Source organism: Oreochromis niloticus, linkage group LG20 (genome assembly GCF_001858045.2).
Source record: "Oreochromis niloticus isolate F11D_XX linkage group LG20, O_niloticus_UMD_NMBU, whole genome shotgun sequence".
Classification (NCBI taxonomy): domain Eukaryota; kingdom Metazoa; phylum Chordata; class Actinopteri; order Cichliformes; family Cichlidae; genus Oreochromis; species Oreochromis niloticus.
The window spans coordinates 25,051,181-25,070,405 of record NC_031984.2 but is presented as its reverse complement, the minus strand read 5'-3'; the positions used below and the strand labels follow the sequence as shown (position 1 = coordinate 25,070,405).

Sequence of the window (19,225 nt, the reverse complement as noted above, 5' to 3'; positions counted from 1 at the left end):
TCAGCAGGGGGCGGGCAGTGGGCTGAAAACATACATATAGCTTTAATTGTACTCATGGCAGTGTGCATGAAAGTGTGTAAAGCGCTGAAGATAAGTGTGTATTGTTTGTAAAACTGCAAGCAATCAGGGAGACAAGACACACACACATACTTCAGTGAACCCCTAATGTGAGACCCATGACCTGGTGAAAGGTGTGTGAGAGAGTGTATGAGTGTGTGTGGGTCAGGGTTGCCAGGCACAGTATGCCACCTGCGACTGGAATGAAGACTAAAGGAGTGGGACAACAGAGAAGAAGATGCACAACACAATGTGACTGTGAGTGCTACACTTTCAGTAGACAGGCCCTACAGAGTGCTTCACATTTTATGAGTGAAATATCTTACTGCTGGGCCAAAAAAACACCTCCTACATAAGAAGTTTAAAAATAAATAAATAAATAAATGGCACCCTCTGCGACTGTCCTGCCCACCTAGTTAGCAAATCATCAGTTTGGACTGTCTTGGTAAAAACTTCTCTAGTTAAAACTTTTTATGTATTTATCTATTTATCTATTTATTTCCATTAGCTCAGCTCTAAAGTGTAGCTACTCTTACTGAGATCAACTTTAACAGGAGTCAATTAAATTACAATTGAATTCCAAACTTGAAGTTCTAGTGACTTCTTGAAGGAAACGTTTGATGCAGATAGAAGTCATTTACTGTAATCAGTCAGTGTGCACTGTATTTCCAGCTAGCCAGTAGTAACGTGAAGTCTTGTATGAGGCTGTGAAAGCGCTGTCATTTGCTTAATATAGTAAAAAGCCTTTGGAAATGCCCAAACTCCAACAAAGCTCTGGTCCTGCCTCGGAGTATTTGGGATGCACTGACCATTCTGTTTGAATGGACGGAAGAAAACATCGTCCTGGAGGAGTTGTTGCAGTTGAATGGATGCTTTTGTACTTTTTTTCCCTGTGAAAATGTATCAAAGGAATACATTGTAGCTTACCATATAGAGACTGACCCCAGAGAGAGAGAGAGAGAAGACAAGGCTTCTGAGCCCACCATCACATCAAAGACTGTCACTAAAGATTTTATGCAAAATGTACATGTTTGGTCCATCTGTAAGCCTAAAACACGAGTAAGCTGTTTGAAAAAAAGCAGCATATTTATGAATTTGTGAGTTCAAAAGCGCGGGCATCATGAATGGTTGACCAAAGCTTCAACTCCGATATGTGTCTGAATGATGTAAACCCTCATGTGCTATAAATGTGTGCCAATTACCCTCTTACCAGCTTCAGCGTACGTGTTCTCCGCATCAGCCTGAGTCATTCTCACATATCTGGAAATCTCTGTTTCTCTGTGTGTTTATAGTGACTTTAACTGATCTCTTATCTAAATGCATCAGTAAACCAAGCCATGAGTCATTCACAGTAAGTGTCAAGTCACGTCTCACAGCACATATAACCCTGTTTCAAGGCTCACCTGAGCTGTCACATAATCTCCATGTTTATGTGCATGTAACAACACCAGGAACGCACCAAACCAAACAGTTTTTGACAGAATGTCAGAAAATGCAATGTAACGCAAAAGGAATGTGAAAAGAAAAAAATCTGACTGGTTTATTGGGATAACAGCTGGTAGCACGAATTCTTCAGGCTCATACCATTAGACCAGCGGCTCTGAAACTGTGGGCTGGGCCACACTGGTGTTGCAGAGAGCCATTCAGGTTGGGTGTTGATGACTAGCCAAAAAAAATGGTAAAATTCAGTTGAATAAGCATGTACTTTTGTATGAAAACTGGTTTAGCCAACTGTATTTAAGCAAAATTTAACATCAGTTCAATTTCTTTATTTGGTGCTTTGGTAAATTCTCAGGTTGGTGGCGAGGCTTTTGGCTTCTGAAGCGTTGCGTGTCAGAAAAACTCTGAGAACAGCTGCATTAGAACAGCTGTAGAATAAGTGGAAGCAGTTTAACCTGAAACAGTGGAAAAAATGTTGAATGTGGTAATGATGGACTCTGAAAAAGAAAAAGTTTCAGCCAGATCCCATCACAGATATACAGTAGCATATCCACTCACACTACAGACAGCTCAGTGTGTCTCTGCCCCCTTTGACGCCCCTCCTTTAACCTCCCACCTTTTCTTCAACCCCTCCCTCTCTCTCTCTCTCTCGCTTTCTCTCTATCTCTCTCTCCCTCTCTTGAATTAAGTCCATTATTCCAGCCCGCTCTGCCTCTGAGCAAGTCTACTCTGCTCAGCTGCTGCGAAAACTCTGTGTATGTGTGAACTCCTTGCATGCATGTGTTAAGAAGAGTTTTATGTGTGTGCACAGGCTTGTGTGTTTTTGTAAGTAGAGCTGAAGTGCAGCCGTTCATCAGTGGAGCTGACTGCAGACAGGGGGAATACTCAGATCTCGCTTTGCTGCTTTTTAACTTCACTTACTTACTTTTTGGACTTTTTGAAGACTCACTGGACATATTTTGCACCAAAGTGGAACTCTGCTGTTATTCTCTTTCTGTTTATGCACCATTCCCATAACTGGAAATAAATGATTTTTTTCAATTTTTTAATCAGATTCCTTAAAAGAATTTTTCAGGTATTTCCACCTGCTTAGCTAATCTCAGCTCTCACTTTCTGGACTGGTCAGTAACTGTTTTTTCATTATTCCATAACTTGTCTTATCTTTCTTGCTTAAATCAGATATGAAAAATCCTGGGAATGGGTGTTTTGGAAGCATGCGACAAAAACTGAAAAGGTTTGTGTTCAGTGCTTTCTGCATATAAGTAGAGGAAAGACTATGAGAAGGTAAAATGAAACAGAACAGTGTGGTAACAATGGATACTGTCTGCGCTGCCAGAGGCATGTTGGGCTCAGGTGGATGCTGATCCCGACCTGGAATGTTCTGAACTCTTGTGGAATTTGGTTCCCCTGGAAACGGATAGGCAGGTAAGTTAATTTGGACTCTGTTCCTGTAAGATCACCATTTAAGTCTGTAAAGTCAATAAAATGTTTAGTTCAGTTTAGTGGAAGACACTTCCAACCACAAACTGACTTAACTTGGAGATGAAGTAATAATGAAATCATGACTCCTGCTGTGCCGTTAAGTTCCCGGTTCCCTGAGCCTGCTGTGCCTGTGACATGACCACGTGCAGCACTGCTAATCCCGCACCACTTCAAACTAAAATATCTCTCTAAAAGTCATGCTGATGCCATGTGGGATTTCTCTCAGAGTGTTTACTTGAAATCTGCTCTGTTGTTTCATTTGAGAGAGTCAACTGAGTTGTCTTTCCCCTGGGAACAGTTTGGAGCAGATCCAGTCAGGAGACCAGAGGCTGCTCTGTAAGGTCTCGCCTTACTGCTGCTTCAGGGCTTAACACAGCCAAATGGATAGCTACCAGGGACTAGCAGGCTGCCCTCGCCTTAGTGACTCCTTCATTATCTCTTATTTCAGAGTTTCTTCCATGAGATGAGAGATTTAAGCTGCATGACCACAAGGCAATTTTCCCACAGTAATTAAGCAGATTTCTTTCTTCAGTAGTATCACTCCAATCACCTCTTCCCATCCCGGCGATACAGGCAGAGCTGGTGAAAGACTGAAAAGCTATCCATCCTCACGAACGAGACCGAGTATGAGCATGAGCATAATTAGTGTGGACAGCAAACACCCAATTAGCAAGTTTTAGTGACTCCAGTTTCAATATTTATTTTTCCCTTCACACTCTGAATAATAAGAATAGTCAAACTGAATAAATGCTAACCATGGGGTTTGTAGACTGGGAAGTTTTCCATTTATGTTGCTGGGCCAGATGGCTCAGGACCAGCAACCAGCGGACTGCTACAGCGTCTCCAGCTCCTTCATTCACTTACACTCTTTCAAAGGGACCAGAGGACTCTGCTTCAGACTGTTTCGCTTTTCTTTCTCAATATGTTTCAGCTTAAATCCCATAAAGACCGGTGCTCACTTTTGGCTTAAAGCTAGGGCTTACTTTGTTTCTGTTGAGTGTGTGTGTGTGTGTGTGTGTGTGTGTGTGTGTGTGTGTGTGTGTGTGTGTGTGTGTGTGAAGCTTCACTTTGCTTCTATAACTAGCATTGCCCAAAGACTTAAAACACTTCAAATAAGAGTGAACTTCCGAGATGCTTATTAAATTCTTTTGTAGCCTTCATATGACTCAGGCTTGCTCCCTTTTTTTTCCTATGTACTTTAAACGTTTTTCAAATCAACTTTTAGTTTTAATTTTTTTTACATTTATTGGCCATTTATATCATAATTATAGCAGAAAACCATCATTTCAACTTACTGCTTTCTCACTATAGGTGGTCTGTCTTTATGAATGTTTATTTTTATAGTTATCAAGGGAAATGAAGCGCTGCGCACCTCGTTGTCCTTCCCAAACGCTGTCATGCTTCAAACCAAAACGCTGTCACAGCTGTATTCATGGTTAAAGTCGCAGTTTTGCATGACTCTTGTAGAATTTGTTTGTTAAAGTTTGCAGCATTTACATTAGGCAATGCCTCCCTGCATCACCTACCCCGTTCACATATCTAAGACTTTCTGCTTCGTTGCTTCTTTTCATTCTTGGAAATGGGGCAAAAACTAGCGAGCCAAAGTTTTTCAGTCAGAACTGAATCAAAACACAACTGTTCTTTAAAAAGTATTCTTTACATGCTCACTATACTATGCTACTATATATCATAGAGATGCATTCGGTCCCTGGATGGGTTCACTCTAACCATCACAGTTACACCCTGTCACCATTTCCTTACTAGTGACTTAGCTGTCACTAGTTAATATTTATCCTTTAAATCCGAAAAAAATAACGTGACACAGACTATTAGTGCTTTGCGTTCTGACACGTATTATGATCACTTCATCAATACATGAGTCAAATTTATTGCAAAACAATTTCTGAATTTGATTAAAACAGCAGTAAATAACCAGAAGGAAAACAGCTGGTGGCATAACATTTGTGCTTCCAGCTTCAATTCTTTTCAGATGTGTTTTATTACGGTCAAAATGACATGTTTTAATGAGAATGCAGTTAACTCTTTTATGTGGTCATATGATTTCAAAACTATAGACTTTATAGTATTTCTGGAAAAACATCTTGGTTTCTGTGAAACAGACTTATCTGTTCACCTTACCAGCCCTCTTTTTAACCTTCTTCTTGCTCTTTGCGTCCATCCTCACTCTTCTCTGCTTCTGCTTCTTCACTCTTCTCTCTTGCTTTCCTTCTCTTCCTCTGATTTATTTCCACTATTTCACAATTCAGCAATACACACAATTATAAATAGCCATAGATTAAAGGAGCTGCATTCTCAGTGATAATGGGAGAGAAGCAGATCTTTCTCTGGACTGACTTTTAATAAATGCTTTTGTATGCCAACATATATTTTCCATATATGTTTTAGCTTTCCTGCAGTCAGTGTTCCACAGAAAACCAATCAAATTAGATAGTATAGATGGGAGGGGACTCATCACCCTGCTACCCTAGACTGATGATAAGAAAGTATCTGTTTTACACTGAGCCAAGTTTTTTCTTAAACCTGACCGAGTTGGGGAGCTAAACCTCAAAAAACAAAGTTAGAAATCATAAAATAAGATGGAACTATGAAAAAATACGTGGAACTCCAACGCTGTTCTCCTGGCTTATTCCTCATTCATATGTAAGACACATTTTGTAAGAGACAGAGAATTCAAGTGAGAGCTTTGAATTACATACGTTTAAAAAAAAAATCTTACTGTATTCTCTTTCACCCCGTCGCTCGTCCCATCTGTCTCCCCCTTAGCAAATTAACTGGTGCAAAAGCCACCAGTTACCTGCTGTTACAGCTATTTTGCTCTGTAAAGCTCAGAGTCCTACCTCCCCTCCTCACCCTTTCCACTTATTCTTCCTCATCATCCATCCATCCCTCCCGCTTTTCATTTCTCAGTTGCAGGGAGGCTTAGACTTATTGCTCACAGGCCAGGGAAACTTTTTTCCCCTCGGGGAGAAACAATTGGCTCCTTTCTCTCCATCACCTCCTGCCTCACTTGTTTTCTTCTCCATTCCTCCCTCCCTACCTCTGCTGCATTCTCCTTTTTTGTAAGACTGCATGCATGCAGGCTGGCTGCAGGGTTGAAGTGCAGAAATGTCTATATCCTGTTGTTTTGTTCACTCCTTTCCACGTTCTCTCTTTTGTTGTCTTTCCCTGCCTTTTCAATTCTCCCCTCCCCTTTCTCCCTCCTTTTAGACTTCTAATTCTCCTTTCTTCTCCCTTTCATTCACATTGCCTTACTGCTTCATCCACAATTCATCTTTCAACTCTTTTCACACATCTTCCTTTCTCTGCTTTCCTTTTAACCTCATTTATTCTTTTGCTGTACCTTCTGCTCCTGTTGTGATTCCCCTCTCTTAACCGGCCTCTCAACAACTTCTTGTCTTCTGTCTCTACATAACTTTGTCATCTCTTCATTCTTCCCTCTGTAATGTTTTTATTTGTCTTTGCTTCCTTTTCACCTACCTGTCTCTTCATCTATCTGACCCTCATTGTTTTTCCCTCTGGCTCGGCTTCGCTCTTGATCTCCACCGTGACCTGTGGCAGTGGTGGTCTACAGGTTAAACTGCAGATATCCATTTATTCATTACTGCATACAATACAGTAAAGTTGCACTCTAACCTCGCTCTGAAAAAGCTGTTTCACCCTGGAGGCGGGCCTCTTTGTCTGCCCATCTCAATTTAGTCTGGTTTTGACAGGACAGCCTGCTTCCCACCTCCCCCCCACCCAGAATCTCTCTCTCTCTCTGTCTTTCTCTTTACTTTTAATCCATTCCCTCTTGGCATGCTGCTGCTCCATGTCTATTGAAGCTGAACTGAATGCAAGTGTCAGCGGCCCCAATGGCTTTTTTTTTTTATTAAGATCCATTATGGAACATGCAAGGACTTTGTGTTTGCCTCTGCATGTGCATGTGTGTGTGTGTGTGTGTGTGTGTGTGTGCTGAGAAGGGCTAGTTTTTTAGATGGGGATATATTCTCCTACATCCTTGTGCATGACTACATACAAACATGTGTGTGTGTGTGTGTGTGTGTTTGCCTGCTCACAGGGCTGTGATGTGATCTGATGAAGATGTGCGAGGAACAATAATAGACTCTTCAACTCATGAAGCCAGAGTTACAGGATGCACACAAACACTGCAACACACAGCTCGGGGTGTCTCGGAGGAACAATGGGACCAGTCGTTCCTTTTATAGCAGCCAACAGGAGTGTGAGGGTTTCGCTGCTCCTCTTGTCGCTTCCAGGGAGTGTGACGTGAATTGCGCGCGTGTGCATGCTCGCCTCTGTTCTTGTGTCACGTAGCTGCAGCTGATGAGAGTGCTGACGTCCTTCCCCTTGAAATACTGCAGCATCTTTGCAGTTCAGTGCAGAAACTTGAGCGTGCATAAACATGCAGCCTTGTGCTTCGGCCTTTCTGTTTCACAGACATCAGCACAGTTTAGTGCTCTTGTGATCACTTCTTTAATGCTAGCTGGGAAACTTTGCACTCAGCGAACATCTGTGAAATCACCCAAGACCTCTTCAATTCGAAAACAGCGAGTTAAGGTAGCGGATAGCAAGCTGTGTTGGGATCTAGCCTTGCATGTGTGCTTTTGTCCATTCACAAATGTGCGTGTGTTTAGATGCTGGAGGGTATGTGAGAGTTTATGTTCCTGTTAAGCTCTGTCTTGTTGTGTTGTGGCCTGGGAGCCATGAGCTTATGAGAGCTCTCCTGTCTCTATGCTTCAATAGCTCCATTATTCATAAAACTCTGTGCCAACAGCGCAGACGGGTCTGTGTGTGTATAGTGTATGTGTGTTTTCTCATCTCATGTATATTGTGCTTTAAAGTGATTCTTTAGCTTTCGGTGATAACCAGTAATTTGAAATTAATAAGAAAGCTGTTCCAGCTTAGAGCAAAGTGAGTATTTGAAAGCTTGGCATGCTTTAAATATGGCTGAGATGATGTTGGTGATGACAGGCCTCACTCTGTTCACACAGTCATCCTCACGGAACCTAGACACAAGTCAGCCATCTGAGTTACTCCATTTCTCATCGCTTTAACACCAAAACATTAATTATAAACAAAGCAAATATAGAGGACAGTGTTCAGTCATGGCAGATCATCTGAGGTCAGTGGCATCCTGCTACAACTAATCGCTGACAAATCTCAGACAGATTCTGATATTAAACTTCCGCCTGCATCTGCAAGCCACTTTACAACCCCAAATCAGCCCATATGTGTCTGACAATCAGTAACATGTCTGTTGTTGCCGATGCCTCGTCTGTTCTTCCTGCCTTATTGTTTCTGTAGAAAGGTGAGGAGGGCTGTGTACAGAGCCATGCTGCCAAATCTAAATTACTCCAGGGAGAAATACTTCTGCTTCTTCTTCTTTTTCTTAGTTGCTCTGACTTATATCTTTTTCTCTCTTGGATCATCTTTTGTAGTTATTAGTGGAAAACAAATGTTGTATTCATTTATAGTGCATTACAAAGTCAGCTGATTTGGCTCTAGTTGAAAACATATGGCTAGCAATAGACTGCAGTTTAAATATATCCACAAATCTTTTTTGGCCTTACCCCCCATTTAAAGTATCCCAAGCAGAGAAAGACACTGTTATTTTACGTCTAATATTGCCCCAGTCAAGACAGGAAGATCTAGTCTGCAGTAAAGAGCAGATTATTATTGAACAGCTGATTTTATTGCCAAGACACAAGAGGGGTTTTTATAGAGGGTGACAGATGAAGGGAAGTGATAGAGGTAATTGTTAGAAGGAGGAAAATAAGTAAAGATTGAAAATGAAAAGAGGGGAAAAGCCAACTGTCTGCCTGTTACTGAGTGCCAACTGTGAGGTGCAATATAATAAAGGAGACTGTTTCTACTGAAAGACTTTATTGTTCCTGCTGCCTACAGAGTCCAAAGTACTGAAAGAGAGGTGTGTGTTCACTGCGCACTTTTTTTTCCTTTTCTTTTGCAGCACAACATTCATATAGATGTAGGATTACAAGCCACTGACCTCCCTCATGCTTTGGCATTGACAGTGCCGTGAGATGTTATTGGGGAATTTTCTGAAACAATAGCAAGTCTGTCAGATTAATTTCCGCAAATCCAACACATCAGGAGACCGAGAAAAAAAAAAACATTATAGAAGCCATGTGTAAACTAGATTGGGGAAAAAGGAACACCGTAAATCGCTGAATAAATTGTAATTTCATTTATCTATTACTGTGTAAGTCAATATTGATACCAGAAGCCAACAGTCGCTCACTTTGTGAGGCTGGATTCGCTCACAAGTGACACTGTTTTAAGAACTGATGTGCCCATCCATTCATCCATCTTCATCACTGTCGGCTCATTAGTCCCTCACAATGAAGAGATCTCATTCAGTGACACTGTCTGCCAGTGTGGAGGGAGTGAGGAAGAGTGTGAGCAAGCAAGCGAGTGTGTGAGTGCTGGGTGCGTATATGTGTGTGTGAGCTGGCAGTGCCACAGACATGGAGAGTTTGTGCTTGGCTTGGCAGTGTGCAAAGCATATCTCTATCTCACACACACAGTCTTCATCACACAAGGTCAGAAATTGTGTGTGTGTGTGTGTGTGTGTGTGTGCTTTGGATACTGTCCCTGAGTCTTGCTGTAATGTGAAGAGATTATAGTGTTGCCATAATGGAGGCTGGCATTAACATAGCCTGGCAGGAGCATCAATCTGAGTCTGACTAAAAATACCTCAGACAGCAGTGTGTGTGTGTGTGTGTGTTTGTGCATGGGGGCATCCCTGGCATAAGCACACGTGTGCTAGCAGTGCACATTTCTAAATGTGTTATTTCTCTGTCTTTATTTTCAGGTCTATGTGTCCATGCTTAATGTTTATGGCCCATCTTTGATGTGAGAGGTCAGCTTGATCATCCTTCAGAGGCCCAAAGAAAAAGGACGTTACGCTGATTATTGAGACTTAAAAAGAAGACTGGAAGAAAAAAAATAGAAGCCAACGCTTTTTTAAGGATCCTTCCAATAAATCCTTAAAAGGCCGGTTCCTGCTTCTGTCACACAGATTCTGAAGACTGAATCAGAACCAGGACACAACTATAGCTTCTATTAATAAATTAAAACTTAAATAAATAATTTCACAGACTCTGCTTTTGAAAGAAAGGAGTTTGCTTTACGTTTGCCAAGATGATGACTATGATGATGATGGTGGTGGCCACGATGGTCACCTGCAGCTCTCTGTTCCTGCTGGGGCTGGCCGCTGCCCATGCATCCTCCAGCACTGTGACCCGCACCTCCTCTTCACCTTCTTCTTCTTCTTCTTCTTCTTCCTCCTCCTCTTCATCATCCACCTCACCGCGCATGAAGTTATCATATAAAGGTAAGAACAAAAGCTTTGAGGATAAAAGTTCTGGTTCTTTCTAAAAAAAAAGGCAGTTTCTCTCTTCCACTGCCCGTAATAGTTAGAAAAGTATCTACACAAACCACACGCACACACACACACACACACACACCACTTTCTCTGTTTCATGTAATATTCAGCTTTATCCTTTTGAAAGTATATGCAGCTGAACAGTAGCCAACTGTAATTTGTGGTTGCTGTGATTCACAGCCATAGACGCACACACACACACACACAACTTAAACACGCAGTAGCACGGTTTTGTGTTTCATCTTGGGTATTGTATGTTAGAAGAAGGCAGCTCAATGCCCAACACAGCCACATAAACCAAGCTGGTAATTACAGCCTGAATGAACTGGCCAAGGCCATGAAGCTGACTGCAGGCCGTTTGCACAGCTGAGACATGTACCCGCCTGAATTTTGACTGAAGGTAACTTGAAGCATTTATTATGAGGAGACTTAAGACTATTCTAGTTTTATTTGAAACACAAATGACAAATGAGTGTGAACAGTGAGAGTTTCTTGGTTCCTAATTAGGCTGTAGGCGGTTATTAAAATACTACTTTGACATAAAAGTAGAGTCCTATAAACAATTTTTAGCCACTTTAGCAATGAAGCTAAACTGCTGATGCCTTTCTGTGTATTTGCTAATGTTGCTGCTGTTAGGCTAACATAAACATAATACCTTAAACATTACAAACAAGAGTGCTCTTTCTGTACAGCTGATCCATCCAAGAGTATATCAACGTATTACATTTGATGTTGTTAGTTAGCCATGTAGCATTAAATGGCATTTTTGACAGCTGCTTTTTATTGAGCATTATTACTTGTTTAAAGGATGAAGTAACCATTACTTAACTCAACTACTTAAAGTAGATTTGGGCTGTCAAATAATATTTTCTTGACAGATATTCTGTACCAGCACTGAAGAAAGGGGCAGTAAAAGATTAAACACTAATATAGTTGGATCTTAAAGTAAAAGTAACTACATTTAGCAGAAGGCAGGTATCATACGCATGTTTTTAACACACTATGTCCTCAAGCCCAGGGTTATTGCCACCACAGTATGGTGGGACTGAATAAAAGTCCCTGATGTCATGCTGGCGGCTATTGGGTGGCGTCAAAGACTTAATTAAAGTTATAAATTCACATTAGAACAATGGCAGACTAATAAAAGACATTTTAATGTCGAAGTGAAGAGGGCTTTGGTCTTGTTTTCTTAAGCTCCCAGTTTGAGCTGGGCACGTAGGGGAGGATGTAGTCCCTTTATTTCTTAGTTTCCTCAAGCCAAGAACACAGTTTTTTAATTCTTTTTTTTCCATCAGGCTTGGGGTGACTATTATAGTTTAAATGTACAAATACAAGCTAAATTTTCCTGGGCACTGTTCCTCTAGAACTTTTTCTTGCCAGTTTGGAAATGGCAAAGACATTCAGTTTTTCCACTGAAACTAATATAGTGTCATTACTGTCAGAAGATTTCATCCTGCTTGTTTCACAAGTCACTGGCCTTAGGACACAGCTCAGAAATATACTGAAATACACAAGATGTTGAGGGGTTTTTTTTAGCAGCGTGACTTGTGGAAGTCCTGTAGCCAACTAAGTGATGTGGATCTGAAGATGCTGAGCTTTGAGCGCAAAGATTTTATGATTCTTTACTTACTTGCACACTAACACAAATGCATAGGCGTGTTCTCCCATACTTAATATCTTTATCTTTAAGTTATGTGGAAATGATCGACTCATATCAGTGTTTGACTGAGGTCCACCCTGTAAATCTACATTTTCAGAGTTGCAGCAGTTCCACGGAGTGCGACGGTTTGAGCTGGAGCGTTCCTGCTGCTTTAGCGCCCTGCTGTTGGATGAAGAGAGGGGTCGACTGTTTGTGGGAGCCAAGAACTTCCTGCTGTCTCTGTCGTTGGACAACATCGCCAAACAAGAACACAAGGTTGGCCAGAAACAACCCCCAAAACCAAACTTGTATAGCTGTAAAATATGTGGGAGTGTGAGCGGTCTGTAGATCAATACTAAGTTACTGCTGTTGAGATTTCAACATTTTCCACTCTGTGTTTTAACAGTTATGAGTAGATTTAATTTTAGATTCTCATGTGCACAAGGCTTTTTAAAAAAGTTATCCATAAAATAAGGAACTGTTTTATAAACACAGCATTTTCCCTGGTAATACACAAACCATTACCAGAAGAGATAAATCTGAACAACTCCAAATACATTTGTCATGAAAATATTTTGTGACTTTTTGTTAACTATCTTAGGTGATTATATTGGCAGCAGATGAAAGTGAGTCATTCTTACAACCACTGCAAACTTGTTTACTTTCTAAGAATCATTTATTATTTTGACTCACAAAGTTAGTCACCTGTGGTTTGTATTCTCGCATTCCTGAAGGAAATATTCAGAAGTGTGGAAACATTTTTACAAACACACCCTTTAGAAAATAACATCCTTGCACATATGAGTCTACTCAAGTGTCTGACCTGAGGGGAAAAAAGAAGTTTTGTAGCCATAGAGGAAGGTAGAAAATCAAAGAGCTGGACGGAGATAAGAAAAAAACATTTATGCAAAGTTATGATTCATATCAAAAAGACACGCTTTTTGAAGCCTTTGCCTTTGGAGTATAATCTTGAGTATACATGTTAGAGTGCAGAATACAGTACACACACTGGCAAAAGAACTGAAATGTATAGACAATATAGTTACACAAAAAATAGCCCTAAAGAAACATCTGTCCACAGCTGCTTGGAGTAAATTGCAAGTTTCCATCTGTCAGATATGAAACCTCTGTTGGTTTTAGGTACATGAGGGAGTTTGATTTATGAGCTGGGTGTGCAGATTCGCTGTAGCTCTCCCTGCTTTGTTCTTTTTCAATGTTGCTGAGTGGCTGCTGGATAAAAAAGGTTAGAAAGAAGGGGATGGATCAGAGGGGAAGTAGAAGGAAGAGAGAGAGGAAGTATGAGGTGAACAAAAGTATGGAGAGACTGGCATGAAGGGCAGTAAAAACTGCTGTCTGATATGAAGCACAGAGCTTAGTTTACTGGCACTGTTCATACACTTGATGGTTTAAGTCCTGATATTATGAGGAAATGCATCTCTGCTACACTTTAAATAATCTAATTTAGCCAAATTAAACATCCAGAATAAATTTACAAGATGAACTGATCTTTGTCTGCCTGTTTCAGATCTATTGGCCTGCCCCTGTTGACTGGAGGGAGGAATGTAACTGGGCTGGCAAGGACATCACTGTAAGTGATCACACCACACGTCACCTCAGCCATGTGATTTCATGTTTTCATTTTTACCAGAGAAATAAAAATGTAGGTACTGTGATATCACCCAGTTATTTCTAAAGTCCTGTTTTCAAGCCTTCCAATTAATGTTTTTGCTGTCACCAGATTGGTTGAAAAAAGGAAGGGCGGGTCTGACTGTGAAACCACACACTCATTCGCTAATGATTTGCGATTGACAGGTAGTTAGCCAATAAGCTTGTAGTTTCATTCTACAGATAATCCATAATTCTGAAGCACAGTATGACACAAAACAAGTGACTGGGAACATAAACAAGGCAGGAAAATGTTTACAGAGGTAAAGACAGAGAGCTGTTTTCAGATAGGCTTCAATGGGACTGGAAGCCCTTTTGCAACCACAGCTATCAGCATCCAGAGGCCTTTAGATAGAACGATAGAAAGTTTTTAAGAACACCACGTATTGGCTTTATTTGCCCGACCCCACAGCTACGCCTGTGTTTTATCTTGTCTGTGATCTCTACTTTGATTTATAAGTTTACAGCTGATACAGTTCAGATATGGCACCTGAAAGTTTTTAGAAGTGTGTTGTCATCATCCTGTTCAATAATACACACTGACTAACACACTTATTATTACTCAAGGAATATTTAACTACAACCTGTTAGCTAAATTGAGTTTTTATGAGACATAATGCATCAACATCCACTTTAACCATGTCCCATTTCACATACAGTTCAATAAGCATTGCTACTGAGCTCCAAGTGCAGAATGTAAGCGTCCACTCCTACCCAGCCTAACACAATGCTACCTTTTAATCCACTCGAGTCATGGGAGTCATCACAAGACAGAAACACCACATTTAAACAGATAACATGTAATAATAGGTGCAGCACTCCTACTTTTGGACCTGCCATGTGGTGAGATTACTTCCTCCAAATTTGTTTCTTTGAGCCCTATTTGAATGATATCCACACAGTCTGATGTAGAGCTTACACTCAGTGTTTACACACACTGTCTAACCAGACAGCTTTGGGCTCAATGCAAACATTTCATTTTTTAAATGTCACTTAAATATTAAACTTGGCATTGCACTGGGTTAGGGGATCAGAGAAACTCAGTTGGAAACACAGTTCCTGCTGAAGATCTTTGATATATTCACCATGAGAGCAACTCCCTGGGTTCTTCCTCACTGGAAGAATATGTGCAGCAGAAAATGACAGTTTCATACCTTTCCTGTAACGATATGATGCAATGCAGTGAGGTCACAGAAATCTAAATATTGACCTGTTGCATGTAAAAATGTGGCAGGTTACATTAGGTTGAACTGGATGTTTATTATCTATATGAGGATGGACGGACTGAGTGAGGTTAATAAAGAGCATCTTGACATGACATGCAGCAGGAACAATAAGATGCAGATTAACAGGAAATGAAACAAAACTCTGATTGTTAAAGTGTTTCTATTTGGATGATTTTATCTGATTCTGATTCAGTTCTGAGATGACTGCATGCACAAAGTCTCCATGACTGAACTCATGACCTGCTGCAGTGCTCACAGCAGAGTTTTACGCCACCCTCTTAGTTCCCTTGACTTATTATTTAAGTGCCAAAAAAAGATTTTCTATGTAATGTTCTGCATGTGGATGTAGTGTGGGCAGGGGAGGCTTGACTTCACTGACCAACATGTAGAGGCCACCAAGAACCTATAGACCACCCAAGATCGCATTGCATACAATTAGATAGCTGTACAGGTCGGTGTGCGTGTCGGTACTTCATGGCTTTAACCGTTTAAAACAGTAACGTCACATCTCTTTATGCAAATATACCATAAATGTGTCTATTTATACTGTATATATACTCATATGTTTGACAGTGTCTATGTGTACATTTATCCCTGTATGTGTAAGTTTCCAGTGTGTATGTGTGTGTGTGTGTGTGTCTAATGTCTGTGAATGTGTCTTTATGTGTGTGTAAAACAAACCCGTCATCAGTGTGATTATACAGCTGTAGCAGACAGACAACGGGCTCCATTCATACAAAAATCCAGGCTCTAATTTCACCTGACCAGGAGTCTGTGTGTGTGTGTGTGTGTGTGTGTTTGTCTGTCTGTCTGTGCATGAGTGTGTTCAGTTATATGTCCTGTTTGAAAGTACGAGTAACTGTGGAGACTGTGAGTGATGAAGAGAATTAATGTAATGGTTCTAGATGAAGACGATAATGAGATATTGTGGGAGAAAGAAAGTGATAAGAAAAACGTTCAAAGACAATGACAAATTTTGCATTAAAGTAGTTTTTAATCACATTTCCATCCTTTGAAATGTTATTTTTATCCTTTGTTAAACGCTACCTTTAGTCTTATTTCACTTGACTTTACTTTTCTGCGTGAAAACTCACCCAAACCTCCACCACACACTATTGACCCTAATTACAGAGAAATGTGTTTTCTATAGGAAGAGGTCAAAAGCTTTCCCTGCCACTTGATCTCTTCCCTCCACTCATCTTCCATGTTTGGTCCTTTCTTCATATTCCCTGTCCTCATCTAATATTGTTATTTACAACCCTCCAGTCCTTCAAACAGTAAAACCACCTTGCATGTGCCAGCACACTAAGACAAACACAGACACATGCAGATAAACAGAATTAGAGCGGGGCAGTAAACAGTTGACAGTTTACCCAGACACTTGGTCTGACTCAGCACTCTGAGGCGTCACTGCAAGACCGGAGTCATATTCAGAACCGCAGAAGTGATAGATTGTGTGTTTATGCTGTCATTTCAGTACCCACTTGGTAACTTTCAGTGCCTTCCAAGACCCATTAATAAATCACTGGATAGGAATTAATAATAAAAATCCCTTTCTTTATTTCATAAGTATATCATTCAAAAGAATTTCTTATGTAAAACACTCTGCGGAAGATGCATTAATCACAATTGTAAATCAAAATTGATTTTTTTAAAGGTATCCGAGAAGCTGAATGTTACACAATGAGTTCTGGGATATTATGAATTAGATTATGAATGAAGTCCAATAGCTCAATGGGAAGAATTAATTTAAAAAGGAGAATTCTTCCAAATACTCATGTTAGTCTTTCTGGAAGACACAAACTGAATTGCACTACTGAGAGAAGAAGCTCAGTGACCACCAAATATGTCTGAAACCACCAAAGAACATTTTCTTTTCCAGCATTGTGCAGACGATCAGTGTGCAGGAATTCACACACAAACAATGGTGAAAAGAATTGGAAACAAATGGAAAGAAGGCTCCCTCTTATGTATATCACTTAGAGAGTAAGATTCCAGAAATCAGTCAATTTTTAGGAGAAATGTGGCACGCCAGTATCCCCCGCTACTGCACTGTCCCGTTTAACAGAGATGATCAAAGGCATTCCTATGTTATTACACTGTAATATGTTGTGTATCTAATGAACATCAACATTCCGGTCAAGTCAAACCCTCTCTGCCATTAACTTTATTAAAGCTTCCTGCATCTCTTGGACTCTTTGCTTTTACACACATTCAAACAGTTTGTTCTGGTTCTAACCAAACTGAAAATACAAGCTTCCAGCAGCTTTTACAACAGCCTAGTTGTTTTTTTAAAGTTAAGTGACCTCCAGAAACCATGTCATGTCTTAGATGGAGTGCATCTAGGCACCCTGGTAACTTAGCAAGTGGAACGAGGTAGCCAAATAGCTTTGGTGCCTCAGCCTAACCAAACAACAAGTGAAAGCAAAACATAAAAATGGTCTCACAGTCAACACTCTAGTCTCAGTGGAAAGTCAGTGATGTTTCTACTTCCACACTCTTCCTGATCTCTCTGATCTTATTATGGACTTTCTTTGTATTTCAAAGAAACTATCCTGTATATATTTAAGCAATCCTTACATGAAGTGTTTCAGATGTCGAGGACAAATGACAAAATTTGATTTAGTTCAAGGACATGCTGGTAGATTTGATAATATGCACCTGACAAACACAAAAATATCCACTGAACCAGAACACGTTACACTTCACATAGAATGCTCAAAGAAGCATAGTTTATATGATAACAACCGATATGGAGCCAAAAACCACAAACAGAGCATAGATAGTGGATAAAATACAACATTAATGCTGTAGATCAAGTTAATCATCTACAGAAGGAACAAAGAGGAAAAAGAGAAAAAGACATTTACAGCAGAACAATGCAGCATTGTAAAACGTGAAGGCAAGACTCAGAGCTCAAGCTGCTGTGAGGTCACAGCCCTCATTTTGCTCACTGTTTCAACTAATGAGTCAGTGGCATGTCAAAGGTTGTCCAGTGAACCCTTTAACCCCCTCCCTCTCACACACACACACACCCAAACCCTTCTGTCACACACGTATGCACACAAACACACACACCGATCAGACAATGAGAAAAAGTGATTGCTGTCATCGTTTCACCTCAGTCTTTTTGTATCTTTTCAGGGTCGCTCATGCATCTTTTCCCTACCCTCCTGATCTCTCTCCTTTGTCACATCAAAGACTTTTCTCTGTCAGCCTCCTGCTCTGCCGAGTGCCTCACCTTTCTCTGCCCCCTGAGACACACACACATATATATAACCTTCAGTGGTTTAGAACAAAGGCTTGCCATTCAGCCTTTAAAACCTACCAGGGGATTAGAGATGGAGTTGTTGTGTGAATACACAAGTTTACTTGTTGTAGCGTATACACGCACACATAAAGGTGTTTAACCAATCGATTGGCTGACTAAACTGTTGCCGTGCACAGGAGACCTGGAAAAAAGCAGGCCAAACAATTCACTTTCTATGAACGCTTACACAGAAACTGAATATTCTGCATATTTACTCCAAAAATTATTAATTTGTCTTTTAATTGTCCAAATGCTCCAGGCTCCGAGCTGTTTGCATTATGACTGTCTGCTGTTGACAGTGGGATTCATGTCTTTCCAAACCTTTAGATCCACCAATACTCACAACAATCGACAGACAGATGTTACAGTGACCTTTCTGCACTGTAAAATCTAATTAGTTCCCAGAACTCAAAAAAATTATGGAAACTCGTTGCCTCAAAAAAATTGAGTAAAGCTTAGCTAAAAATGACTAAGTTAGGACAACTTATTTACTTTGAGTACTCTGTACAAGCTCATTTGTTCCCAGAACTCAAAAAAATTGGATCAAGTTTACGTAAGATGACCAAGTTAGGGCAACTTACTCATTTTGAGTACACTGTACAGCCTTGTTAGTTCCCAGAACTCAAAAAAATTATGGAAACTCGTTGCCTCAAAAAAACTAAGTAAAGCTTACTTAAGATGACTGTTAGGACAACTTATACATTGCAAGTCTGCAGTATTAAGAATAACTTGATATTTCTGACTGTACAATACTAATTGTTTACCTACTGACAAACATGTTAAGTTCAACTAAATGAAAAAACAATTTGTGGTACCATGAATATGATTAAAAATAATTAACAACAATTTTTGTAATGATGTTAAAATGAGCCCAACTTTTATTTTCAAACACAACAAAGTATAACAGCCAACATACTGGACACTGTTCTGCTGAACAACAAACAATTATATTGCCATCACTGTTATAATTTTACAATGAAACA

General features: G+C 40.2%; 1 protein-coding gene across 3 annotated transcripts in view; it reads left to right on the top strand.

Moving 5' to 3' along the window:
• The window catches only part of sema3b (sema domain, immunoglobulin domain (Ig), short basic domain, secreted, (semaphorin) 3B), a 72,462-nt gene that overhangs the window by 38,063 nt on the left and 15,174 nt on the right, over positions 1–19,225 (top strand). Inside the window, exons 1-6 of one of the 3 annotated variants that reach the window (XM_005478345.4) lie at positions 2,205–2,572; positions 2,677–2,731; positions 2,834–2,922; positions 9,830–10,351; positions 12,160–12,317; positions 13,567–13,629. In XM_005478345.4, the coding sequence (XP_005478402.1) occupies positions 10,159–10,351; positions 12,160–12,317; positions 13,567–13,629 (414 nt within the window). In that variant the 5' untranslated portion in view covers positions 2,205–2,572; positions 2,677–2,731; positions 2,834–2,922; positions 9,830–10,158. Of the gene's footprint in view, positions 1–2,204; positions 2,573–2,676; positions 2,923–9,829; positions 10,352–12,159; positions 12,318–13,566; positions 13,630–19,225 lie in introns of those variants that run through there. The other 2 variants (XM_005478343.4, XM_003444842.5) reach the window with 2 other exon arrangements.